General features: G+C 44.0%; 1 protein-coding gene across 1 annotated transcript in view; it reads left to right on the top strand.

Moving 5' to 3' along the window:
• Window positions 1–24084, top strand: part of RAB38 (RAB38, member RAS oncogene family) — a 30257-nt gene extending 6173 nt beyond the window's left edge. Inside the window, exons 2-3 of the mRNA XM_024215256.2 lie at window positions 11384–11664; window positions 23673–24084. Of these exons, the coding sequence (XP_024071024.1) occupies window positions 11384–11664; window positions 23673–23825 (434 nt within the window). The 3' untranslated portion in view covers window positions 23826–24084. The remainder of the gene's footprint in view (window positions 1–11383; window positions 11665–23672) is intronic.
• The last annotated feature ends 3509 nt before the right edge of the window (window positions 24085–27593 follow it).

The raw sequence follows: 27593 nt of genomic DNA, 5'->3' as shown, positions 1-27593 counted from the left end.
AATGGGGTGAGTGGAGGTAGCTTTGGAGGAAAGATCAGTTCAGCTGTGACCTGGCTTTTAACCTTCCACAATCTCCTAGCCATGGAGATTCTCTGAAAAAGTATTTATCCTGGAGACAAAGATGAACCCAAACCTGTCTGTTGCAGGGCAGTCTGCATACTGTTGGCTGACAGATTCCTTGAAAGACTGCACAGCACAGGGGACACGAACATCACAGGCTAGAATGTGCAACCCTACCTCGCACTGGTGAACACTCACTCCCACTGGTGACTACTTCTGGGAGTAAATGCTCAACAGTGTGAGTCAGGGGTGCCCAGTCTAGGCCTACCCATGTAACTTAGGTACCAAAGAGACAAAGATCTCTGGGACATACAGGATGTAACATATGTTACAGGATCCCTATTGAGAGGCCCCCAGGAGTTACAACCAAGTGAACTATGGTAATTTTTGAGAATATACCATTCGCTCCAAGACCCTTTGTCATTTTTATTACCTGCAATGGCCACACTGTCCCCTAGACATCCTTAGCGTTCCCATCTATGATCATGTCCTATTTCCACACTGCCTCACTGGGGTGAAGTTCTACTTTAATGCCATCCTTCACTGACCTGCTGGGCAGGTCTATACTGCACCTGGGAGCGAACCTTCCCTCCCAATGTGTTCTCTATCCCCCCTGTTCCTCATACATATGAGGCAGCTGGGTGGAAGGTGCGGGGAGGAGGGAAGTGAGGTAGTTTGGGCTGCAGTTTCATTAGTATGTGGACACCAGTCAGTTTTACTTCTACTCCTACACCAACACCACCAACAACAATAAAACTGGGTGGTGTAGTGGCCCTGATTTCCAAGGGCATTTGATATAGGGGCTTGAATGAGGGTGAGCTGACTGAAGCTCAAATCACGTAATATGGGAATGCTGATAACTGGCTGCAGGGAAATATCTGTCCTCTAGTATTTGACTTCCTCTTCACTTCCAGGTGCAATTGAAAAGGGTGCTAGTGACTTATAAAGCACATGCCTATCTCCATGGGCAGCAGGTATCATAGGTAGGGGAAGGCTGTGCCTTCCCAAACAGCCAGGTGTGGCCCTGCCCATGCTCTGCTCTCAGGCCCCCTCCTGCTTCCCGCTCTGGCTCTTCCTAGTTCCCCTGTGCCATGGCCCCAGCTTGGGATGGGGCTGGGGCTGCATGCACCACCTGCCCTCCTGGAGCTCCGGGGCTGGGGGCACTAGCTTCGGGCAGGGGCCGGTGGCCATGGGGGGTGGGCTCTGGGCTCTGGTGGAAGGGGCGGGGTAGGGGACTAGCCTCCTTGAGCCAGCGGTACACACTCTGCCCATGACTATCTCCCCAAGAAGTCACCTCTCTCTTCATGATCTTCTGTTGCAGCCGAAATCAACTACACCGCTTGACCTAGATTTAAATGTCTGGGAATGGCTGGCAGGGTGTTTTTAGTGGAGGGCTCTCAATTCTGGAATTAATTTCCTCCACTGCTGATAGCTCAAATGATGGCCTTAAGGGCACGGTGCAAAGCCTGCCTGTTCCACAGACTCTAGCCAGATACGCGATAGAATTGTGGAGCAGAAAGCGTTTGTTTTAACGTTTGGTTTATATTTTTCAGACTCTGAGCAGATACAGAGGCAGTTTTTAAAGTATAACTGGTCAGCTACATGTTCATGGTTTCAGTATAAATTATGATGTGGTTGCTGGTGAGATTATGTAGGGTGCATTTTTAGAAATCAATAAAGCCCAGATTTTGGTGTCCTTTATCTTTACTTGTGTCGAATGATACCTTACGCCTCACTAGTGGTTCCACTGAGACCAATGGTACCATTTGTGGAGTGAGGTTGTATTCAGATCCTGATTGCTCATGGTGTATATGACCTTACTCCAGTACCTTGAGCTCATTGGGGGTCACTTGTAGAGTAAAATACATGAGTGAAGGTACTCTGAATCTGGCCGTAAATAAATAAATTGTGTGATCTGGAAAGAGATGCATTGTTGTACCCATGAGCCAAACAAACAAGTATTCCTTAAATTTCTGCTGCTTCTGATGACAAGTTACAGCCCAGCCCCCTTCTCCCCATCCCTGTAAAGGAGGAAACCAAAGATCCTCTGAGGAGCAGGAGATAATCCTGGTGTCTCGATCAACACTCCCTCTTGCAGTAAAACAGATTCTAATGTTCAAGGCTGTGTTTGAGATACTGCTGAGTGCATAATGACTGGTCTGTTTGCTAACTCAGTCACTGCACTGTCTGTGTCTAACTCCCCACTTGTAAAGCCAGGTTCTGCTACCTACACTCACAATGAATGGGACTGTATTCCATGAGTAATCCCACCGATTGGGATTAAGTATACCTGCAGAGTAAGATATTAGTTGGTATAGGTCAAAATCCTTGGGGTAAAGGAGTTTGGCTGGCACTTTAGCTATAACACCACTTCAAAGCACCATACAAACATTAATGCAAGGGATCACTTTTCCTTCATGAGGATCACATCTTAATAAAACACATGTGTAGTTTGTGGAGAACCTCCTTTCCCATTCACAATTATACAAAATCCTTACGGCATCTAATGTAATTGGAAAAAGAACATCAGGAAAGAATTTAGGCCCAGACCCTCAAAGGTATTTAGGCACCTAACTCCCATTGCGTTCAGTGGGAGCTAGTTGCTTAAATACCTTTGAGGATCTGGGTCTTGGTTACTTTGCTCAGCCGTTGGCTCCAAGTCTGCACGGCTTCTTTTTCTCCTCCTCCTAATGTAATGAGGTTGCTAATGTGGTCTCCGCTTTGTGAATAGCTGCTTTCACATGCATCCAGGCTCTTCTTTGCAATGAAGAACTTGGACATCTGTTAAAGCAGCGGGAGCAGGAGGCAGGGTCAACACTGTAGCACTTGCCAGCTCTTCGGGGACCACCAGTGGTGAATGGAGCACACTTTGAGAGCCTCTGCATTAAGTAATTGTTTTGATTATTAGTGACTGACCCAGGGACCCCTTGATGCCAACCAGCAGCAGATACAGCGGGGTGCATAGGGTTTTACAGGGATTCCCTGGGTCAGATATCTGCGTAATAGCTCACCAAAGGGTGGCATGTGAGGTCTCTACCAAAAGTCCATAGCCAAATGGTCGTCATAATCATTGCAAAACGTATGCATAGATAATATTTAAGGAGTTATATATCTATACTGCAAATTTTGCTCTTAAGGTCTTGGAGATAAGACAGGTCATCAGGAGCTGACATACCTCTGAGATTTCTTTTCAGTCAGCAGGTAACTGACACCTATCTCCCTGTCTGACCACTTGTGTATTGTATGCCTCACATTGTATGACTATTTGCATCCTAAGCCAGGTGCAAACTGAGACACTGTGAAATCTACAAGAAAGGAAATCTACAGGATGAAACAAACTGCAGAGGGGTATCCCATTTATGAATAAAGACAAAGGATGGCGTGGTATATCTTGGAGTGCAAAAAGACATGCCTTCTCCTAAGAGGCAAACTGACCACATGCATGTCTCAGGAAAGAAGGGTCACAGCCTGTCTAGCTGTAAAGCACTGTAAGGGTTTGGGGTGAGCATGAGATTAGACATGAGAGTATCTTCTTAATTAAGTCTAGGCTCTAGAATGTGTTATTTTGTATATAACCATTTTTTTCCAATATTTCTACTTCTTGCAGCTATAGTACTTGAATGTCCGTGCTTTGTTAAATAATCATATACTTTATTTCACCATTAACATATCTAAGTGCTGTGTGTTAAGCGGAGCAGAGATCTGAGTTGGAACTGGTAAGCGGTGGTGTATTGATTCTTTGGAAGAAGTGGATCTAGTGTCAAAAGCTTGGTCTACACTAACCCCCCAATTTGAACTAAGGTATGCAACTTCAGCTACGTGAATAACGTAGCTGAAGTGGACGTACCTTAGTTCGAACTTACCACGGTCCAGACGTGGCAGGCAGGCTCCCCCGTCGACTCCGCATACTCCTCGCGCCGAGCAGGAGTACCGGAGTCGACGGCGAGCACTTCTGGGTTCGATTTATCGCATCCAGACAAGACGCGATAAATCGAACCCAGAAGTTCGATTGCCTGCCGCCGAACCAGCGCGGTAAGTATAGACAAGCCCTAAGGGTTGGACACTCCAGGGAGATGCTTGGAGGGATCGAGGGTTGGAATGTGCCAATTGCTAACCTGTAGAGTGACGGTGGGGCTGCCAGGCCTAGCGGGGAATGCTTGTGTTGCCTGCGGACAGTGGAATTGGGGAGCTGACAGATTCAGCTTCCTTATACTAAGGGCAAGAGTAACCACATGCCTCACAACCCTGGGTAGCCCCAGGAAGCATCACAGTGACAAACAACCTTATGCTGCAACTGCATTACTCACAAATAGATCATAATGGATTAACTACAATAAAGTTTTCAAATTTAGCCCATAACGTCAGTGATTTATCCCAACAAAGTTTTTGAAATACACGCAACAACTGGACTGAATAATGAGGCCATTAGTTACACTATCGCAACAGGAACAGAGTATATCTTGTGCCAATTTACCAGTCATTAGTGTTACACTTGTCAGTTTCCTGGTACAGTGACTTGATACAGTCACGGTGCAGTACTTTACAGTGTACAGAATATTTAACTCATAGTTTCCTTAGAAAATAATTGGAGTTTAGTGAAAGTGGTTTATTCTGTGTATATGATCAAACTGTTTGGATACCTAGGACACAATTCTTGCCCATTGGTTCATAGGCTGGTGACCACCTATGTTTTAAAGAAATAATGTGATTGTATGAAAGATGAAGGACAACCCTCTTTTTTTATGACACAAAAATGCATACTACCTTACATGCTCTTGCCAGGAGGGACTTGTCTGCTAGGAAAAGGACTTTGGCTAGTGGCTGCAGAGTAGCTGCTTCAAAAAGACTGAGTGGGTTATTATGCACAGACCTGTGCTCTCAGTTGTCCAAGGTAACAAAAGTCCAGCTCACATTGTTGTATTACATTGTTTAGAAAAAGGTCCAAAAGTTAAAAGACAGACTAGATTAGTCTGAACAAAAATGTCTGCTGATCCCACCCAAGGATGGTGTTAAGAACATCACCAGGAAACAAGAGTCTGGAACTGGAAATTAATGGCCCAAAATGGCACGCCAGAAATTAGGCCTAACTGGTGAACAAAATTAGGGCAGGGACCATTCCACCCATTGTCCCTTTCTGGAGTCTTTAAAAAAGAGATTTGTGGGGGGGGAACAAAATGTGGAGGACAGGTGGGAAGAAAACCAGTGAGCTCTACCATCATGATTGCCACGCCAACCATCTCCTGGGACCCAAGGATCCACCAATGACACTGTTGGGCCTTCATTTTCCTGACCAGACTGGGCCAGAGAGAGGGACCTAGATTATAGTGCCACCTCCACCAGCATCAGCTAAATCCTGAACACCTAGAATGTGAGCCTTGGTTTTCCTGCTTCCACCTCCTTCCTCATGTGTCATTTTCCTTCCCCACTTTATTTCTTCTCTTTCCCCTAACTCTCTTTTTGCCTTTTGTTTAATGAACACCTGGCTTAGCTGGCCAAGACTGCACCTTTTGCAACACCGCTGTGAGCCTGTGACTAGACAGGCAGCTAAAAACAATGCCCTAAGCAGCCCAGTGCTGGTACAAGTTTGGCAGGTCTTGGCGTGTCTGACCAGACCATGTGTTGTGCCTGTGTTTCTCCAGCAATGAGGTTGTAAGTTAGAGTCAGCGCCAGATAAAAGCTGCATTTTCTGTCTTTGCTGCTCCCCTTTTGCATGTGTTTGTCTTCTTTTGCCTTCAAGGAAATGGAAGAACAGATTCATGACGGATTCCCTGCAGAAAGGCTGCCAGGCCTCTGCCTCGCTCCAGAGACTCTGTCCTTCATTGGTGAGCCTCTTTGGGATGCCCAGACCATCATCACACCAGTGAGGATGCTTGACCATCACCACTGGATCATGAAAGACCCCAGCCTCATACATGTGAAACCCTGCTCTGTCTTCCCATCCCTCGTGTTCCTTTCTATCCCCCAATTTCCTCTGGTCCTCTCTCTTGGCTTTTCACCTGATCCTGAGACCACCTATACTGCACAGCAATGGCACAATGGGATGAGTCTGCCCAGCCTGGCAAGGACCAGTGAAGGAGAGGAACCCGGTCAGGCCAGCCAAATGGCATCCCAGACTGGGGACATCAAGCAGGGTTCAGAGCAACTGTTGTCATGGCAGCTTACCATCCATGACTGACCAGCCACTTTGTATAGCCCTATTTTCCCACCTTCACTAGACTATCTCTTGTTTTGTGTCTGTCTGTTTTGTCAAAAGCAGGAAAAATAACCACTATTCACAGTGGTCATCTCAAAAATCAACAGAACTAACCCTTTCTTCCCCACTAAGAAGGATTGCTTGACAGAGTAAGGGACTGTAACTGACAGTCTCAGGCTGAAAAAGGGACTTTGATAAATTTTGATTAAATTTGTTTTGCATAGCCACTCAGTTTCAATTTCAAAATGCTTTGTTTAGTTTGCGGGGGGACCCAGTAGGCCAAAGCCTCTGTACTCAAACCCCTGAACTAGGGCTGACTTTTTTATTATTCTATGGTGATAGGATCATGTTAACAGCTTAGACTTGCTTTTATTCCATCAAAAGTAACACACCAGGGAGTAAATCTCTTGGTCTGGAATTCTCACATTTTTTAGAACGTTGGCCAATTTTAGAACGTTGGCCACTCCCCCCTCCTTCCATTTGCCAAAAGGCCGCATCCCTGCATCGTGGACAGGGGGAATGCCTGCCTCAGGCGGTGGTCCATGTCTTATCCACAGTAAGTCTCCTAATGTGCTTCTGAAGTGGTAGCCAATGACTTGAAATCAGGTCTGGAGATGACCTCAGTTTATTAAAGGTGACCTGTGAAGGATTTTTTAAAATTGATCTTTTACCCTCTTTATGCTCATGATGTTTAATGAAGGCCTGACAAGCTTGTTTCTATCTTAGAAATATCAGGAAGCTCAACTCTGGTCTCCCCTAGTTTTGCTGGTTGACTTATTAGAGACAATCTCAGAGGATGTAAATTGTTCTCTCTCAGCCCTGGTTTGAAGAGGTGAGAGGGTGCTGAATTTTTAACAAGGTCTCCACATCTTCAAAATGTTCATTAACCAAAATTTTAGGCAGCCTTGACTAAAGTTCCTTCCCTCTCTCATTTGCTCAGCTTTCACACATTAGGTTACTGTGACATTATCCTTCCATTCGTTCTGCAATCAGAGAGTTTTCCAGGAAATTTTAATGTTAAAACACAAGCAGAAAATAAAACTTTGAAACAAAGCCAAAAACCTTTCAGGCTTTTTTTATCCCACAGAAAGAAGCAGAAAAAACCTCCCAAGTCCAGGTTTTTTTGTTCCACCCTTCCTGCTTTGCAGGACAACTTTTTAGTCTTCCATTTCTGACCCTTGCTCAGGGAGCTAGTGAGAGGCTTTCTGCCAGCGTAGATTCTCTGTCCAGCCAGGTTAGTGAGGCTGGTGGAATGAGACAGGAATGCCACACAGAAGCCTGTACCAGAGGAGAGGAAAGGCTCCTCTTTGCAAATGGCCATGATGGTGACATTGACTGAGCTAGCCAGAGAAGAGCCATAGTGGTGAGCTGTAGGGCCATCGTGGTGAGCTTCCCAATGCAAGGGCCGGAGAGGTTCATTGTGAAGGGCACGGTAAACACCCCAGTGTTAAAGATCAATGAGGCCTTATTTACCCCTTGATGCATCAATGCACATTCATTCACTTCGGCCAACGTGGTCCAGTTTGCATTACTAGTTTTTTCCCGGTAAACAAGTCAAGGTTCTGCAGTATATTTTGCAAACGTAATTTAGTAACGTGGGGCCTCCCTCCTTGCAGCACCTTGCTGTGAAATCCTCACTGGAAGGTGGAGAGAGGCCAGCACTGGGGGTGAGTGAGATCTGCAGTAAGCACATTAATGGATTTGCAAGGTCCTACTGGGACTGGAGGCATGTTATTTATATACTGCACTGATCAGGGCTAGACTGAACTGTTAGGCTCAGCCCAGAGTAAGAAGTGGGGAGGTATCTGCACCGCCCCAGGAGGAGACCTGGGAAGGAAATGTGCCCTGGAGGCACAGTCCCTCCCCTCTTCCCTTGCTTGCGGAGGAAGGAAGTTACTGCCCCCCTGTGCTCCCAGCTAATTACTCTGGCCAGTGAGTGCAGGGAGCAGGGTGGAACCAGGGGTCCTCTAAATCATTCTCCTCTCTGTCTCATCCCTGCTAACTTAGTGCCAAGGGGCATTATCTGGCATGCACCCTCATGGCCAGAACTTCAGTCTGAGCAGTCTTTACTCAGCCAAGTAGAGAGCATAGAAGGCAGGGAGACTACTTCCATGTGAAGGAAAGCAAGGGCTAGCCCTTGGTGAGCAAGAGACCATGAGCCTGGTGTATCGGTGCGGTCTATTCCCAGCTCTGCCATTGACTTGCAGTATGACCATTAGCAAGTTTCTGAAGGTGGCTGGGCCTCAGTTTACCCATCTGTAAAATGGATACAATCGTTACTCCCATCAGAATGACACTGCGAGGCACAAGTTTACTGATCTAGTTTTTATTTCATGCTTATCACCAGTGTCAACCCCTTGAGAGCCTTCCATGAAAAATAGGAAGTGTTACTGAGCCATGGTACGTGAACATTATTTATATCTGTTGCTGTTGTCGATCCTAGGCTGTTGGACAGAAATTAACTTTTGTCTGAAAAAAAATCTTCCCAACAAGTAGATTATTGAATAACACATGACTTAGCCACTCATCTGATTAGCCCATTGAGAGAGATCATAAGACACTATTCTAAAACATGTCCGTAATAATAGTTCAACATGACCTTATGTTTTCCAGCAATGATATGTCCAAGTCTTCTTTCATCAATGCAGAGCAGTGTTTGTTTAAGGTATACGAAACCAAGACTAATTTAGAAAAGATGGAAGTTCACTCTTGGCTTCTGTATCATGTGAATGAAGATCTCCTTGTTAGCCTGAATGTTAACCTAGAAAACAAAAGCTAAATATCACAGATCTGTGGTACTGTCTGCGTAATACACATTCTCAGAATTCCATGTGCTAGTGCTGGGTGTGCTTGCTCAGTGTGACTTCCAAGAACTGGAAGATAGCATGGAAAGGCAATGGGGCCTAATGATGAGAGTACGCGTTCCAGGAGCCAGGACTCCTGGGTTCTATTTCCAACTTTGTGGTTCAGGTTCAGGGTATATCTCCTCTGCAGCTGGTGGTGTCATTTCTAGCCCAGGTAAAAGTAACCACTCAATCTTTGATTGCTCTAGTGTGCTCAAAATAGCAGTGCAGTTGCTGAAGCACAGGCAGTGGCTTGGGGTAGGCACCGAAGTACAATCCTGTCCAAGCTATTTGGTGCGTACTTGGGTGGCGAGGCTGAGCTGCTGCTCATACCGCCATGGTTATCCTGCTATTTTTAGTGTTCTAGCTCGATCAAAGCTAGTGTGTGTGCATCTACGTGAGCTGGAAATCACACCTCCCGCTGCAGTGGAGCCGTACTCTGCACCTGACCGCACTGTGTGACCTCACAAAATCCCTTCATGCAAAAGTCTGCCTTGTTCTATGTAGGAGCAAAGAGCTAAGGAGGCTCCATGCGCTCCCATGCTACCCTCAGACGCATGCAACAGGGGCAGGGCAGATTAGATTGAGCATTCCTCTGAGTGCTAGGCAGGGCTCTGGTGTGACGAAGCAGGACTTTTTTGTAACATTTTGATGACGCCTATTTGTGCCTCAGTTTCCCCCCATACTTTGCATTCCTAACCAGGGGTGGGGTAGTAGCATGCCCTGAAAACAAACTTCATTCTCCCAGGAGAGGAGGGGTGTGTGTGTCACCTAGCTGTCTGAGTGGATTGAATGTGTCATTAAAAAAAAAAAAGGTTGTCTGAGGCTGACCCATATCAATGGAAAATCTGAGAAGACAATGGGAGCAACTAACCAACAACCCAGAGGGAGGAAGATTTCTCCACCTTTCATCAGGGAAGCTAAATACAGATCCCAGCTCTAGAACAAAGGACTGGGTGGAATGAGGCAGGATAAGTGCGAGCTCTGGAAGAAGCTTGGGCTCTCCGACTTTGGAAGTGACTAAGGTCTGGTCTACACTAGAAAATTGTCAGCTTTACTGTCACTCAGGCGTGTGAAAAATCCATACCTCCTGAGCAGCATAGCTGAGCCAGCCTAATTCCCAGTGTAGACAGTGCTAGGTCTATGGAAGAATTCTAGTGACCGCCTCTTGATGAGGTGGATTACCTATGCTAACTAGAGAACCTCAGAGTCTGCAAATGGAGTTTACCACATCTTGGGTGGTGAATTGCTATAAGCTGACCAGAATGGACTATACTTGAATCTTTATTTCTCTCTGCTAACCTAAGCACTGGCAATGCTGTGTTCCACCTGACTAAAAAACCCTACTCTGTTTTGAAAACAGTTTGGGGTGTCATTGTAAACACTGCCTGGGGTGCAGGCGAAGAATGTACAAGTCTCTACCAGGAGTCTCTCTCAGATGGACTCACTGGACAGAGCTCACTGTGTGAACAAGGAACGTGGGAGCCCAGTATCTCAGTCTAGGAGGCATTGGGGTTGTATAACCTACCCTGAAGGAAGAGTGAATCCTCTTGGTTCTTCCAAGAGACTGTCTAAAAGCACAGATACTGTGGATCCACAACACTTGGCTATTATAACAGTAGCACTCCAGAGCTCCAAATGAACATTAACAAACAATTTGGCAGCATGGCCAGGCATTAGTCTTACACATATGCTCCTATTGTCATGAGGTGCATATTACTCCTTTTTGGAGCAGTAATCGGGGGCTTTATTATGGACCATGTTGCTCCCGGGGCCCATGTGAACCATGCAGCCCTTTGGTTAACCACGGCTGCTCTACCTTCCACAGTGCATTTTATACTGTAAGGCTAGAATTTTGCCTTTAGTTTCTCTAGTACTTTTGTTTTCCCATCTGTAAAATGGGGATAACATTTATATGCCTTGTGAGATGTATTAATATCTGTAAAGCCTGCTAAGATCCTTGGTATTTTCCCATAGGCCTGGAAACCTACTGGCTTAATAGGACTCTAGCACTACTAATATTTGAGCTTATGATAAAGTTATTACATTTCCTTAGACTCTAGCCCTATTAAATGCTTTCTGCTCTCTACACTCACTGGCATTTTCACACAAATGAGTCTATCACTCTGTATTATTGTTTAGATGAATTGTAGCTTTCCAGCTTTACAGCATTAAACTCCAGGCTAGATAATGTTCTGCCAGATAACACACTGGCATGTGAAATATTGACTCAGCCTGGAAGTGATGATTCAAATGATTTTTTCCCCTCCCATCTTCATCATCACAGGTCAGGAAAGATTTGGAAACATGACAAGGGTCTATTACAGAGAAGCCATGGGAGCGTTTATTGTCTTTGACGTTACAAGACCAGCGACGTTTGAAGCGGTGACAAAATGGAAAGAGGATCTGGACTCTAAGTTGATTCTCCCGAATGGCAAACCCGTGGCGACCGTTCTCTTAGCAAACAAATGCGACCAGGGAAAAGATGTGCTTACGAACAACGGTCTCAAGATGGACCAGTTCTGCAAGGAGAATGGGTTTGTGGGATGGTTTGAAACATCGGCTAAGGTAATTACATTTCTTTTTTAATAAACCAAATGTGTGAGAAGCATTCCCCAAATGCAGAGACATTAACTACTAAAATGGGTTACTCAGTTGCAATGTGTACCTTGCAAAGCTCTTATCGCTGCTGAATTAATGAAGGGTAAACGGACGAACTTTTAAAAAACAATAACACCTTTTGAAGAGAATGTATATCTATATTGAAGCTTTCATCTCAAAGGATCTCAAAGCACTTTAGAAGCTACATGCAGCACTCTGAAATGCAGCCACTCCTAAGGTGTGTATCTGATGCACAGCATATGCATAACAGTGTGAGGAAGAAGCAAGGCAAGCTCTAGGCACCAGCAAACCAAGCACATGCTTGGAGCGGCACATTTTCAAGGGCGGCATTCTGGCACTTTTTTTTTTCTTCCGGCAGCAAAAGCTTAGACCTGGCCCCGGCAGCTGCAGTGCGTCCTGCGCGGGGGGCACCCTAGGGCTGCTGCTGTTCACGCCGCGGGGGAGCAGCGCCGCACCTTGTGGCTGGGCCGGGCAGGCTCCGAATGGGGGACACTCGGGCTGGGGGCCGCCCCGAGGGGCACATGGAGCCGCCTGCAGGTGCCATAGGGCGGCCGCCCCCCAGCGCCGCAGCCGGGGCTGGGCGAAGCAGCCCGAGCCGCCCAGAGACTGCGGCAGGGCGGCCAGCAGCAGCAGCAGCAGCGGGGCCATAGAAGGCACAGCGCTGCTGTGCAGGGCCCGTGTCCTGCTCTCCAGGGCTCCGCTCCCTCTGGGGCTACCCTGCCCCGGCTCCTCAGCCCCCCTGCCGGGGCGGTCCCCCGGCTCTGCCCTCCCGGGTCCCGGCCGGTCCTGGAGGCGGGAGCCCTGGCTGGAGGGACCCTGGGCTGAGGCACGGCCCAGGAGCCCCGCTGCTTACCCCGACCCTGCCAGTGCCGGACTGGCTGGAGGCGAGGGGGGCGCAGGCGGAGTCAGCACTGGCACGGGGGAGCCCAAGGCTGGGGCAGCAGGTGGTGCGGGTGGGAGGGGGGAAAGAGAGAGCCCAGCACTGGGGTGGTAGGGGGTGGGCGGGGGAAGAGAGAGACCAGGGCTGGGGCGGCAGGGAGTGCGGGGGGAGGGGGGGGGAGAGCCCAGGGCTGGGGTGGGGGGGCAGCCAAGAATTTTTTTGCTTGGGGCGGCAAAAAACCTCGAGCTGGCCCTGGGAAGAAGGCGTGTTGGCAATGGAGCTCCTCTTATGAAAGATGCCGTGAGCTCGTTCATTCCCACACAGAGAAGAGACAGCCTTTTTGTAAGCTATGGCAGTTCTAATATTCCCATCATTGTAAGTATTCAGTCTGAAAGATCTGAGCTGTCAGGTCCTCACATACAGAGAGAGTTTGGTTTTGTGGTAAAGGCATGAACTGTTTGAAAGGCATGGAGCACCATACGAGTCTTGGGCTGTTGTTAGCACTGCTATTTACTGAGCTATCTGTGTATTCAGTACTCCATAGTCTTTATCTTGTTAATAAGTAGATCATAAAACTAGTTCCAGTAGCCTGCTTTAAGGCAGTGGCTCTCAACCTTTCCAGACTACTGTATCCCTTTCAGGAGTCTAATTTGTCTTGCGCGTCCCCAAGTTTCACATTACTTAAAAACTATTTGCTTACAAAATCAGACAATTAAATAAAAAAGTGTCATGGCACACTATTAATGAAAAATTGCTTACTTTCTCATTTTTACCATGTAATTATAAAATCAATTGGAATATAAATATTGTACTTACAGTTCAATGTATAGTATATAGAGCAGTATAAACAAGTCATTGTCTGTATGAAATTTTAGTTTGTACTGACTTTGCTAGTGCTTTTTATGTAGTCTGTTGTAAAACTAGGCAAATATCTAGACAAGCTGACATAGCCCCTGGAAGACCTCTGTGTTGAGAACCACTGCTTTAAGGGAATCAGTTTGGCCAAAGTCTGTAGCTTGTCTTCTTACTTGTTAGAAATATTTTTCCAGTGCTAAAATTTCTTGCATACTTAGGACTAGATACTCAACTGGTGTAAGTTTGTGTAGCTCCATTGAAGTCAGTGGAGCTCTGCTAGCTTACTCTAGCTGAGGATCTGGCCACTAGAGTCCAGTGTTTCACTCCTGCTGGTGGTGGCAGTCGTTCAATAGCATCTAGTTTTTTGTGGTATTTTGACACATCCACTTCCAGGCCAGACTGGAAACCAAGAGAAGAAAAACATGAAAAAGAAGCGTTATCTAAGCGTTAACAATAAAAATTGTTTGGGTTAGATTCAAGCGATGGGTGAAGATGTCTTACACAGGCTTCTGCACAATAACATTGGCAAAAGAAGAGAGGCCAGACAACACATCTCGTGCATTCAAAAAACAAAGACAAAAGAGGCATTAAGAACAGCAGCTGAAACAAGGAGGGGTGGAGGAGTTAGAGGTTTTAACTCAAGGGGAATTAGGCAGTAGGCACTTTTGAAAATACCACTAGGTACCTATCTGCATCTTTAGGCACCCAAATACCTTGGTGTTTAGGGCCCAACTCAAAGGTGATGTGTAAGGTGAGGTATGCTAGACTTCTATAGACTCAAATTGTCTTACAACTACTTCCACCTTCTTACTGATGTGCCTGGGAATCTAAGTTCATATCATTTGCATGCTAGGGACCAGACAAATGTAAGTTTAAGTTAACGTCTGAAGACAAGAAAGACTCAAAAAGTCTGTGATCAAGTATGAAAAGCAGCTAAATTTAAGTTCCCTGACCTAAAAGGCTTACTAATGAATATCAGTAGGAACAGGATGAGCCAAGTCATAATTTTATTCTGCCTTTCTTAGTTACAAACCTCTAGGTTACCAGTTCAGGTTAGCAAGGTCATTCATTTGATCACTGGTGTTTGACCTGTGAGAAATGAGTTTGTGGTGTTAATCTGGTTCCTAGAAGTCAGGTGTCCCCATGGTAAAAATGAACATGGCAGTCGTCACCCAGTTGTTGGCAGTCTGTTCAGAGAAGCCAAGCAAGCCCTCTGAACTCAGCATTCAGTCATGTTGAGGGAGCATGAATGTACTGCTGAGCTCAAGGATGGTTCATCTGTAGCAAAGTTGAGCTATTTTGCCAGGGTGATGTTGGGAAGTTATTCTGGGTGGAACCTGGAAGAGCAGAGGACAATGAAAATGGAAGAATACCATGGGCGGACCATTAATCCAAACTCCTTTGAACCAAAAGAGGTTGGATTTTTAGCTAATTCTAAATTAGAGAAAGCTCTGGTTCAGATCTTATATTATTTAGTTCCCACATCTCTAATAGTCAAACAGTTCCCAAAGCATAGTTCGAACCATGTAGAGGTGGGGAAGAAATCAAGTATGACTGAGTTTTGAGTCCTGCAGCCATGTTAAAGTGGATAACCAATTATTATTTAATGGTCAGGGGGCACAATGCACATCATCCCTATCTTTTGTACCTGTACACTAATGGATGACGATCTGATGTCTTGAAATGTTCAGATACTTCCTTCACTCCCAACTGTGATTGGACACAGAAGTGCCACCATTATCCTGATAAGCTGTTCTTTGTAAATTTCCACACCAATTTTTCAGGGTTAGCTAGTAGAAATAATTCAGATAAACTTTGGATTTGTATCTGAACTTTGTGAACCTGATTGATTCATTTTAGGAACTCATCCTGCAAACACTCGCTCATGTAAGTAGTCTCATTAAATCCAATGAGACTACTCACATGAGTAAAATGACTCACATGTTTACAGGGTAAGGACCTTAGAAAGTTTCAAATCAGGAGTGACTCCACTGAAATCAGGAGAGTCACACCAGTGTATAACTGGTGTAAGTGAGATCAGAATTGCTTCCCAGTTTGGTCTTAGTTCTGAATTTAAGGCCACGATGCAACTTTTTAAAAAAAGTTATGATTACAATTACTTTAAAACCAGGAAAGACTCTAGTCTTTTTCAGCCAGGGGCAAATTAAATCATTGAACTCAGGGGTAGGGGAAATAAAAATCCACCTACATTTTACATAGCGAATAGAAATTATTTTCTGAAGTAGAATACTACTGACTGAGAATCCATCATACAGCAGCTAGCAGTTCAAACAGGTAATGACTCTTTTTTGCTCAATTCTGGTGTAATTAGCTCTCCAGAGGATTTTTTGGAAACATGCTTGGAATAGTTATAGCTTTCAGAGCAGAGTGAATATGATTCATGCCTTTTGGGAAAAGAAAGGTGATTATTTATAAAAATGCCCCCTTTAGTTCTGGATACATTGCAGAAGGCTGTGTATTACATACATACCGATCATCTTTCAGGCACCCAGGGAGTTTAAAATTCCATTTGAAACTGTTGGAGAATTATACCATAGGATATTGTTGTATCCTTCCTTAGTGCTATTTTTTCTTAACTTAATGATCTTAAAAACAAAACATTTGGGGACACAGAATGTATTCATATTTTTTTGGTTCTTTGATATTTTTAAGGGAAATATTTAATCCATTTCTATTTTCAGGGTACTGAAAGGACTTGGAGATTCACTCTGACAGGTTGGTTTGCTGTGTAAGAACACAGTGCAAAACAGTGATAATTGATACTTATTGCTACATTCTCACTTGAGGGCCTGGTCTTTCTTTGACGTATGCTTATCTCCCAATATTTTATTTAGTTGTATAGATTTCAGTCTAAAAAACCCTCCAAATTTTTTAGGCAATCCTGTCATAAATTTAAAGCCACAATATCATAGCAGTTGCAAAAGATGCGTTGTCCAAAGCAGCAAGACTTCTCCTTCCTACCACACACCATTTAAATAGCCCTCGTATGACCAATAAAGCTGAAAACCTCCTCCGTGCTTTGCTATCAGACAGAGATCCATGACTTTCAGCACACACCTACGCATCACCACTATTGCCTGCTCAAATAGATGGGCTTTAAACTGTGCCTGCAAGGACAATAATTTCAGCCTCATTGTCACTTCCCAATGAAAATGAACATGATTTGTATGTGGAAACAAGCCAGGTCAGGCAAAACTAGATATACTTTTAAGTCTTGGCTCGGAAATCACTTGAAAATGTATTGCAAGTTGCTAAAGTTTTGTGTGTGCTGTTTTGCACAGAATTGCTCTAGTTCTAGTTTGATTACCTCCTCTATCCCGTTCCCCCATATACATAATATCTGGCTGGCATTACTAATTTATGCAGGAGAAAGGAAATTAATTTTTGTCCTAAGTTGTCCAGTAAGTCTATTAATAATGCGTTGCACATCTATAGTAACTTTCATCCAAAGAACTTTACAAACATTGAGTAGGTGTGTATTCATTCCATTGAGGTTATACATAGGTAATTTGAGGTTAAGTAACTTTCCTAAATTCATATAGTGACAAAGCTGGGATTATTCCGAGGTTGACTAGTCCCCTACCCTAACCACTAAACAAAACCCCTGAGGTAAGAGTAGGAAGTGTGGTTAGGGTACAGACTAGCAAGTGGGTGATTTGGGTTCACGTCTGGGATCTGCTACTGATTTCCTTGTGATCTTGGGGAAGTTATATAATTGTTCAGCTCTTCATCCCTAAACTAGGGATGATAATGGTAGTTCATTTGTTTGTCAGGCTATGCACTTCCTCTCCATACTGTGTGTCCTAGTGGCAGCTAGTGTGCAAGACTGGGACTTGGGGGACCTGTGTTCTAGTCCTGCCATTGACCTACTGCGTGACTTTAAGCAAGTCACTTTCCTTAGTGCCTCAGTTTTCCCATCTATAAAATGGAGATAATGTACTGACCTCCTCTATAAAGCATTTTGAGATCTATGGATGAAAAGTGCCATATAAGAGCTAGGTATTATTTATTTAAGTAGTAAGCGCTTCTAAGTAGCAAATATGACTATTAAAAACAAGCCACATCGAAGATTTTCAATGGAACAGGGTAGCTAGTTTTGATTTCCACAAAGAAAAACTAGGCTGGGACATGTATTTGTCACATCAAATCTAATCTGTTCTTCAGTTAATTATAATTATAATTATAATTGAAACCAAAGTGTCCCATTTGAAATTGCCAGGCTGGATTCATGACACTCTCTTCCCTAATTTCTCCTTTTTAATTCATCCAAGGAAGTTTCTAGCACATGTGATCGCAAAAGTATCTGCTGCTGTTATACACTGTCTGCTGGAGCCAAACCAGTAAGGGGGACTCTTTCATTTCAGCTGTACTCTTTGCAGAATTCCTGCAGACTCTGTTTCCCTGAAAACACAATATAAGAGCAAAAATCTCCTGTTGAGACCACAGGCCGGGTGGCTGCGCCACTCTGCCCTGGTGATTCTCTGCTGCATTTCTTGAAAGGGAGTATTATCTGGTTGCAGTGGGGACCGAGATCACAGGCTCCCAGGTGGCTGATTCACAGTCAGTCTGTTCCAGTGTTTGGTGGGGAAACTGTAGGAAAAAATGGTTAACTTGCACTAGATGAGTGTGAGTGTGGGTCTGTGCCCCCATCTAGTGGCTGGAGGTTTATGCATCTGCTACTGCTTGCAGTTAGAGGGAGGTATTTTCCTATCAGTTCCTTTAGCTCAAGTGATACAGGCTTGTACTCTTACCTCTGAAAGTCCAAAGGCCAGACCCAAGTGGGGTCAGCTACACCTGCATGTGTCTAACTCTCATTTATAGATCCCTGCCGATTTCAGAAGCAACACATTTGCAGTCATAGAAAGAAGCTACTTGACAATAGAAATCTAGGAGTAATTTTGCACCCGAGGGCAACCCGGGCGATAAATCCAAGCTCTCCACATTGCAAAGAATAAAATGTTTCATTGGAAGTGTGAAAGGCCCATAAAACTAACAAAGGTCCTTTTTTCATCAGTAAAGAAATAAAAGCCCGTCTAGTCCAAGCGGATTTATTTCAGATATTAAAACGGAATGCTCTTGATGTTAATGGTTTGCATTTGTGTTAGAATGAGATGACAGATAAGGGGGCGGGGAAACAAGTCTGGAATACTAAGTAGCACACTGAGACTGTGCAGTGCTCGGAGACCCTTTCAATAAAGTGTTTATTTTTTCATTCGTTTAATGTTACATTTCTAGACAGGGACATTATTTCCTGTAGCAGTTGGCTAAAAAGTTGTAAGTCATGTAAAACCCACAGAAAGCAGCACACAAATAGAGGTGCTATCCCTTCCTTTATGGAGTTATAGTTAAAGGTGTACTGCAAAGCAAACTAAAATTTGCTATATGCCCTTTACTGCTCCCTTCTGCTGTTCAGCAATGGTCCCAAGTTTTTTTTTTTCTCCTTGTTATTTTTAACATTAAAAATAAAGACTATCAGGTGCTAAGCTTTACAGTTATATTCTTTCCTGGCAAAGTAGAGAAGAATGGAATATGTAGGGTGCTAGCCTGGGTCGTGGAAAACCTGTGATCAGTTCTGTTCTGCCAATGAGTTCTTGTGTGACCTTAGACTGTAGACAAATCACTTAAGTTCTCTGTGCATGAGTAGCTCACCTGGTCAATGGAGATAATAGTACTTCCCTAGCTCACTGGGGGGTTGTGAGATTCTGCTATGGTGATGGGGCCATATAAGTATCTTAGATAGCTAGAACTTCCATATTCTTTGGATATCCATAAAGGTGACTTCACAGGAGGCTAAAACGGGAGTGGCAGCAATCCCAGGTGGGGAGTAGCATTCCCCACAGTATCTGTGGGGCCAGGTCCATGATGATCTAAAGTGGCACAATCCCAGAGATGGGTTCTGTATTGCACCCTTTAGAATGAAGGGAAGAGCATACTCAGCATGCAACTATAAGGTGATTAAAACATAAGGAAAAGCCAAGGGTGGACTGAGTGTTTCAACATTTCTTTGTTTGAATTGCATTCAGAAGTGGGATTCCTGTGGCCTGTATTGTACAGAACAAAGGCAATCAATAAGGGAATGGTAAAGGAGGAGAATGGGAAGACACCACTTCAGTCTGTCAGTTGCTCCTCCTATGTTTTTCGTCTATTTTAGAAGACAATTAATGTAATTTCTTGTTATACTGTGAGCTGTTTCAGTACCAGCACTGGGGCATGTTTGATTATTCTAACCTGTCCATCATCACCATCTTATTGTGTGTTGTCTCTGGTAGTTATCTTTTCTTTTGCTTCTTTGAACACACCCTTCCCCTGATTTTTCAGCACATCCGACTCTCTAAAATCCATGAACCTGTGGGTGCCCATGTTGGGATAGCAGATCACCTTCTTTTGTCTACAGCTGCTTTGCAGTCTAGTGGGCTATTGATTTAGTTGTAGAACACATTGGGGGTGGGAGTGGAAATCAATATTTCATTAGGCAGACCAGAAGGCAGCAGTAATACAGCAGAGATCAATCCACGGCCCTAAGATGCTGGGTCAGACACCATGAGTTTAGGGTCACAACAAAAGGTGATATAAACATAAGGAGGCAAGTGGTTAAGGAACTGAATGGGGACTTGGGAGCACTGGATTCACTTCCTGGCATTGCTACAGACTGCCTGTGTGACCTTGGGCATGTCACTTAACCTCTCTGTGCTGCAGTTCTCACCTGTACAATGGGGATAGGTAATACCTCCCTACTTCACAGAGGTGACATGAGGATAAATTCATTAAGGTTTATGAAATGCTCAGATTGGGCCACAGATATACTTGGGGGTTAATTAAAGTGGGTGGTTTAAGAGATATTTTGTGGTAACTAAAATGTTAATAAAGATGTTTAGAAAATTATATTTGAAAAATTAAATGATTAAAAACCAAGGACTCATTCTCTTCATCAGGCCACCGAATGTAGTAGCAGGGTGTTTATTTATGCCTTGGTTGAATTCAGAGATACAAAAGACTAAAGGCTGTATGGGGGCAGATGGTGTGTGAATGGTATATTTGAAATAAAATTAGGCACATATTGTTATAATGAAACCGCTCTAAAATATACACCACCTGTCTAGAGCATATGTGCAAGGTATAAAATAAGAAGCCACCAGCTGTATAATACTGAGATTTGCAGGTTTGTTTATCCTCCAGCTTAGGGTCTGATCCATGAAGTCCATGGGAGTTTTTCCAAAGACGTTGATGTCTGAGACGCTAGGCACGTACTTGAGGCAGCTAGTCCCTCCCACTGCTCCATCGCTGTGGTGACACTCTATTTTTAGCATGCTAGCTCAATAGGAGCTAGTGCAAGTATGTCTCCTCGAGCCGGGAGTCACGCCCCCTCTGCAGGTCAAAGTGTAGACACACCCTAAAATCGACATATTTCAATTTAGCGTAAATGTGTTCCTAATTGACTTCATCTAAGTGAAATAACTGATTTAAAATGAAACCCGTGTGCCTGTGTAACCCACACACCTTCTGCATGTGGTGTTGTGTCCCATCTAGTGGCATTGAGACCACTTAGAGAGAGAGAGAAAGCAATTAATGAGTCTGCTCTACAGCCTTAGCTAACAGCCAGTTGGCTTTTAGCTTATGCGCTAAGCTCCAGAGCAGGGCCGGCTCCAGGGTTTTTGCCGCCCCAAGCAGGGGCGGTGGAAGCTGTGATTGCGATCCGCAGCAGCTCCACCGCGCCACTTTCTTCTTCGGCGGCAATTCGGCGGCAGGTCCTTCCCTCCGAGAGGGACCGAGGGACCCTCCGCCGAATTGCCGCCAAAGAGCCCGAGATGCTGCCCCTTCCCCTTGGCCACCCCAAGCACCTGCTTGCTCAGCTGGTGCCTGGAGCCGGCCCTGCTACAGAGGTCCCACGTTTGATCCCACCCACTGACAACCGGGGTCTGTCGACGTTGCACATGCAGCCTGTTACACCAATCTATCAGATTGGGTTTAAAATAAAATCTTGAGTTACAACAGTGGAATGCTGTATGTAGACAAGCCTGCGTATCACCTCTGTACAGCCAGTATAAGTGATGGTGCAATCAATCCCCCACTCATCCAGAAACATACTCACTAAGCATTTGTGTCCAGTAGGTAGCACAGGAATATGCTCATCCTCAAAGAATGGACAAATATCAGGGTTGGAAGGGACCTCAGGAGGTCATCTAGTCCATCCCCCTGCTAAAAGTGGGACCAATCCCCAGACAGATTTTTGCCCCAGATCCCTAAATGGCCCTCTCAAGGACTGAACTCATAACCCTAGGTTTAGTAGGCCAATGCTCAAACCACTGAGCTAGCTCTACCCCCGCTTACTTAAGTTTCACTTTATGCCTGTGGTGGCAAAAAGCACGTCTTCAGCTGTTTTTACAGAATGGGAAACTGAGGTAGAGAGGTTACTCCCTTTAATAATTTGCCTAAGGCCACAGAAGGAATCCATGAAAGGTTGAGACCACAGGCAGATTTTGTTTACCTCGTCTACTTATAGTGGAGATGCATCTTATGCCAGCAATAGAGTTCTTTTGCTGATATAGCTTATACCAAATTCTCCCCAAAAAACCAAGCTATATCAGCAAAAGGCTTTTTTGCCAGTCTAACTGCATCTATACCAGGACTTTTGCCAGGATATTTGTTGGCTGGGGTATGATTTTTCCCCACACACACTCCTAACTGATGGAGCTATGCTGGCGAAATATTCACACCTCCCGCTTGCTCATTTCCAGTGTTCCCTTCCCTTCTATCATCCCCTTAGGAAGCTTATTTCAAGCCACAAATAATGAGGCGTTTTGTTTGCTGTTTTTAAATATTACTAGAGTTTAGGTAATTTTCAGATAGTTGATGAAGTATTCCTTAGAACTCCGTCCTGCCTCTCCAGAAGGGAGGCAGCCTGGGGGTAGATGGAATGTTTGTCACTTTATTAAGGACATCAAATACAATGTGGCAGAAGTGTGTGTATGTGTGTGTGAGAGAGAGAGAGAGATTCTATTTCATCTTCTTTTTTCTAAACCGGCGCTTTGAGATCATTTTCTTGTTGGCTATGTCTTCTAATTAAATTTCACAGTGCCCTGAAAATGACTTGTTGCATGGCTGAGGAATTTAGGAGTCTGGTCTCAGAAAATCATGTGATGCACTGTAGTTCTGAGGTTGCAGGTGGTGTATATTGATTCCCAGTTCTATACTAGCTGTTAGATTTATAAATGTCTTGTGTTATGATTTGTTTGTTTACAATCAAGGGATATTATTTAGAGGTCAAAATTTCAATATTTAAGCACAGTCGTGTGTGTGTGTGTGTGTGTGTGTGTGTGTGTGTGTGTGTGTGTGAGAGAGAGAGAGAGAGAGAAAGAAAAACCTTTAAAACCCAGGAACCAATTAAAAGACTGATCAGCTCCCTAGATTTCAGCTCTTTATTATAGTACAAAGGGATGAGACCTGGTTCCATTGTATCTATGGAGTGTTGCTGTTGGCTACAAGGGGAGCAAGACAACTAAAGACGTGAAGGCAAATGTATAAAGATATGCCAGGCTTCTGAGCCTAACTCCTCGGGATCGGGATCTCTATCTCTGAAGCTGGACTAAAAGTGATATTGCTTTCTGAGAATTCAATAGGTGCTAACTCTGTATCTATAACAGACAAAACAATGAACCCAAATATTGCATTACAGCTTACTTGTATTAGGAGAAACTCAATTCTGTATCTGCGTATTCAGAGATCTTGTTCATCACGTATCGTTTTGGGCACTGGGCAGAAAAATCAACTGAAAAAATGGACAAGATTTTAAAACAGAAATGCGATAGAAGGCAGTAATGACTGCTGAGTACTCAAGACTTTTGAAAATCAGGCTACTTATGCAGGTGCAAATATCTGGCTATTTATTCAGGTGTACCCATTTTTGAAACTCTCTGCTGGTGTGTTATCCTTCATAAAGCAATACACATGACCAATGATTTTCGTAGGCTAAATGGTATTGCTGTGTGTTATTTAATAGATATTTGAATGACAATGTATATAATGCCTAATAAATATAATCTGTACAAAACATTATTACATGCTGCCAATTTTTAAAGTCTGCTTTTATAGGAAAGTAAACGTTAGATGTTGCCCAGAATTGACCTTAGAATATAGAAGATATCCGACATGGTGTGCCTACTGTTTGGCTAATTAATTTCTCTCTCTCTTTCACCTGCAGGAAAACATAAATATAGACGAAGCTTCCAGATGCCTGGTGAAACACATAATTGCTAGTGAGAGTGATCTAATGCAGCCCATTGAACCAGATATTATAAAACCACACCTGAATTCTTCTAATATTGTCAGTTGTTCAGCTTGCTTTAAATCCTAAGGGACGCCCAGACTATTCCTGGATACTAGAGCTGAGCAAATAGTTAACAATGAATAATTTATCCAAAATACACAACCTGTTTTTCTGCTCACAGAATATCCATGAGCAGACTGCAATTTTCTCAAATGTATGTGTTTTTTAAAATTATTCAATGATTTTTTGACTCTTTGGATTGATTGTGAACAGTTCACTTTAATAGTAACTATTCAAATTGTTTTGGTTAGTTGTGATTGGTCAGATAAGTCACACTGTGGTGTTCCTACTCCCTGATTAAATGAGTGAGCAAGAAATGCTCAGGCAAGTGATTTTAAAATTTGGTTAGGACATAAAAATGGCTATACTGGGTCAGACCAATGGTCCATCTAGCCTAGTATCCTGTCTTATGACCATGGGCAGTGCCAGACGCTTCAAAGAAAATCAACAGAACAGGGAAATTGCAAGTGATCCATCCCCTGTCATCTACTCCCAGCTTCTGGCAGTCAGAGGCTGAGGGATACCCAGAACATGGGGTTGCATCCCTGACCATCTTTGTTAACAGCCACTGGTGGACCTATCCTCCATGAACTTACCTAATTCTTTTTTGAACCCAGCTATAATTTTGGCCATCACAAATTTCCCTGGAAATGCGTTCCATGGGTTGACTGTGCGCTGTGTGAAGAAGTACTTCCTTATGTTTGTTTTAAATCTGCTGCCTATTAGTTTTATTGGGTGACCCCTAGTTCTTGTGCTATGTGAGGGGATAAATCACACTTCCCTGTTCACTTTCTCCACACCATTCATGATTTTATAGACCTCTTCATATCCCCCCATTGTTGTCTTTTTTCTAAGCTGAACAGTCCTAGTCTTTTTAATCACTCCCCGGTTATTGCAAGTACTTACTCATACGACTTGGAAATTTGCTTTCTAACCATAATTTTCCAGTAAAACTTAAATGCATGAATGTTGACAGAAAGTAAAAACAAAGGGGGGCTGGAGTGAATATTCATAGGATGTTTTTTGCAGTATTTACCTAGCTCTCCTGGGTACCTATTATGAATAACACATGAAATCTGAATTGTGGCAGTGTGGTCCAGTACATAGCGTCTGGATTCTAGTCCAGCCCTGCCACTTACCTTCTGTGCATCCTTGGGGAAGTCACTTCTGTTTCCCATCCAACTCTTTGCCTATCTTATCTTTTGGGGTAGTAAGCTCTTTGGGGCAAGGACTGTCTCTTACAATGTGTTTGTACAGTGCCTTGCACAATGGGATCCCAATCTCACCTGAGGCAGTTAGACACTACTGTAATATAAATAAGAATAATTCAACTGACTGCCGAGGTGGAGGTGAATGGGTGGGACACACATAGGCCCATGCTTAGGTCTTGTGTGGAGCAAAACAAAGTGTCCTTAAATTATGAAACAGGTCTTAAATTTTGGTCTGTGACTGAACCATCTCTTATTATTAAATATGCATTACAGAGTAGATCCAGGGACGGAGCTGTGACCAACCACAGCTTGCTAGTATTTGGTTTAAAGCCTCAAATTGTAAATATATTTTAGAGTAAGAAACAAGTCACAGCTTTTTAAAACAAAAAAATGCCAGTGCAGAACAGTCTGTTCTGTCTGTATCTAGGGACAGGTGTCATGCATAGGGAATTGCTGAATTCAAATCCAACCTCCGACATAGGCTCCTGCTGCGGCCTCGGTCCAATCACTTAACCTTTCTGCCTCAGCTTCCCCATCTGTAAAATAGAATTAATAGAATTTGCCTACCTCACTGGGCTTTTGGGCAGGTTATCGTCTGCATAGTGCTTTGGAGATTAAAACAGCTGTATAAGGGCTAAGCATTATTAGTGCGAAGCATGATGGCTACTGCCCTATTGCATGACTACATGTCTCTCTGATGTCTGTAAATAAAACTAGGGTTTGTCTTCACTGCAACAGCTGGCTCGAGTTTCTCCACTCCAGCTAGTCTAGTTTGAGTGGCAAAGGCCACACTGCGAAATAACAAGCTACACACTGATTGGATTAGCAGCTGATGAGTTGTGCTACCTCGAGCTTTGGCCTGTGGCTGCATCCCCACTGCATTACTAGCTTGAGCATCAGCAGCACTCAAGCTTCAACCCACATCTCCTGCTAGGCCAGCTAGCTTGAGCTTAAAGCACTGCTAAACTCCAGCGAGAGGTTTCTGTATGTGGACAGGAGTCAGGTCATCATCACTCGAGTTATACCTTGAGTTAATGCAGTGAGGTCCAGACTCCCTGGGACTAAATACTTTTTGATCCTCAGTGCTTTAGGTAAGGAACTAGATGTCTCAATGGGACCAGAGACATCTGATGTCTTGCTTTTCCAGAAACTAATATGTATGAGATTGTGGAGCTAAACTGTGTTGTAACTTGGTCTCCAAGTATCAGTGTGCTCTAGCTGTCCTCATCTTTACTTGTCCACAGCAGATTCCAATCAGTGTTCCTGAAACAGAAATGTAACCTCCTCCCAGACGTGCCTGTGGGAGAGCTTTGCCTAACCAAAGAGTTAGACATAATATTTCCTTGTTAAAAAGAAACAAAAATAAAACATTGAAAAACTAGTTTCTTTCCCTTAATGTGCTGTCTTAATGTCTGGTAAGCTCCCCACCTCCCATCCTTAGTTCTGCTGTGTGCTTTTTGATCAATCAAAGATTGGGGCCCGACTTTCCATTTAGGACAGGTACAGATCCACTACCTCATCTATCAGGGCCGAATTCTGCCCTGACTCTCTATGGATTGCATGACATGAACGTCAGTGCTGTGGTCATAAGTAGTTTCTCTTTGTTATGCTGAATAAAACACTGCAGTGCAGTGAAGAATCAGGCCCCTTTAAGGTGTGTAAAGGTAACATCATTCCAGATTTTTTCCTGACGGCTGTGCGCTGTTTTTATTTTACTTAGATGATGAGTAACTGCTAGGACACTTGCAATAAAACAAGAAATGCACAAACACCATCGGGTAAACAGAGATGCCGCATGCTGAGAGGATATAAGCACTCCAGAGAGAATGCATGAATGTGATCACGTTGTGACTAGATCCTTTCAGGACTGAGTATGAAATTTAATTTATTGTTTAAATCCCTGACTGGATGAGATTTCCTTGCGTGTTACTGATACATTTGGTATTATCTTGTCCTCTCCAGTGTTGGGGAGTGAGCTTTTGAATTCCATGGGCATTGTGAGGCAAAAAGGCTTTCACTCTGGACTTCTGGAATGCCCTTGCCCTGCTATAAGAAATGAAGGGTGGGTAGGGTGACCAGACAGCAAATGTGAAAAATCGGGACAGGGGATGGGGGTTTATAGGAGCCTATATCAGAAAAAGCCCCAAAATTCGGGACTGTCCCTATAAAATCTGGAAAGCTGGTCACCCTAAAGGTGGGCATGATTCTCCAGTGCCTTGCATATTGTGTAGTTATTGGCATCTGTGCAAAAGCGGGGTTAAAATGATAACAGATTAGAATACACCACTCGCACCACACGGTTAGTTTTTTACAATATCTTTGCACAGGTACAAATGAGCATACAAGCTGCTAGGCAGTGGAGAATCAGGCTTGAAATCTCCTGATAAGGAGACTTTTCTCTTTATTCAGAATTTTGGGAACATTTTGATGTTTTAGTGCCAGACTTTGCAAGTTTCCCCCTGCCAAACGTGGTAATGTCATTTTGCATTTTTATGTTGCTTTATATCTTTAGAGTTCTGTACGATCAGGATCTAACTGATTCTTACACACTCTTGGAGAAGCACATAAGTATCATTAACACCAC

The sequence above is a fragment of the Terrapene carolina genome, unplaced genomic scaffold (genome assembly GCF_002925995.2).
Source record: "Terrapene carolina triunguis isolate 2854851 unplaced genomic scaffold, T_m_triunguis-2.0 Scaffold97, whole genome shotgun sequence".
Taxonomy (NCBI): domain Eukaryota; kingdom Metazoa; phylum Chordata; order Testudines; family Emydidae; genus Terrapene; species Terrapene triunguis.
The sequence above is the reverse complement of the archived record's forward strand: the minus strand, read 5'-3'. Positions and strand labels throughout refer to the sequence as shown.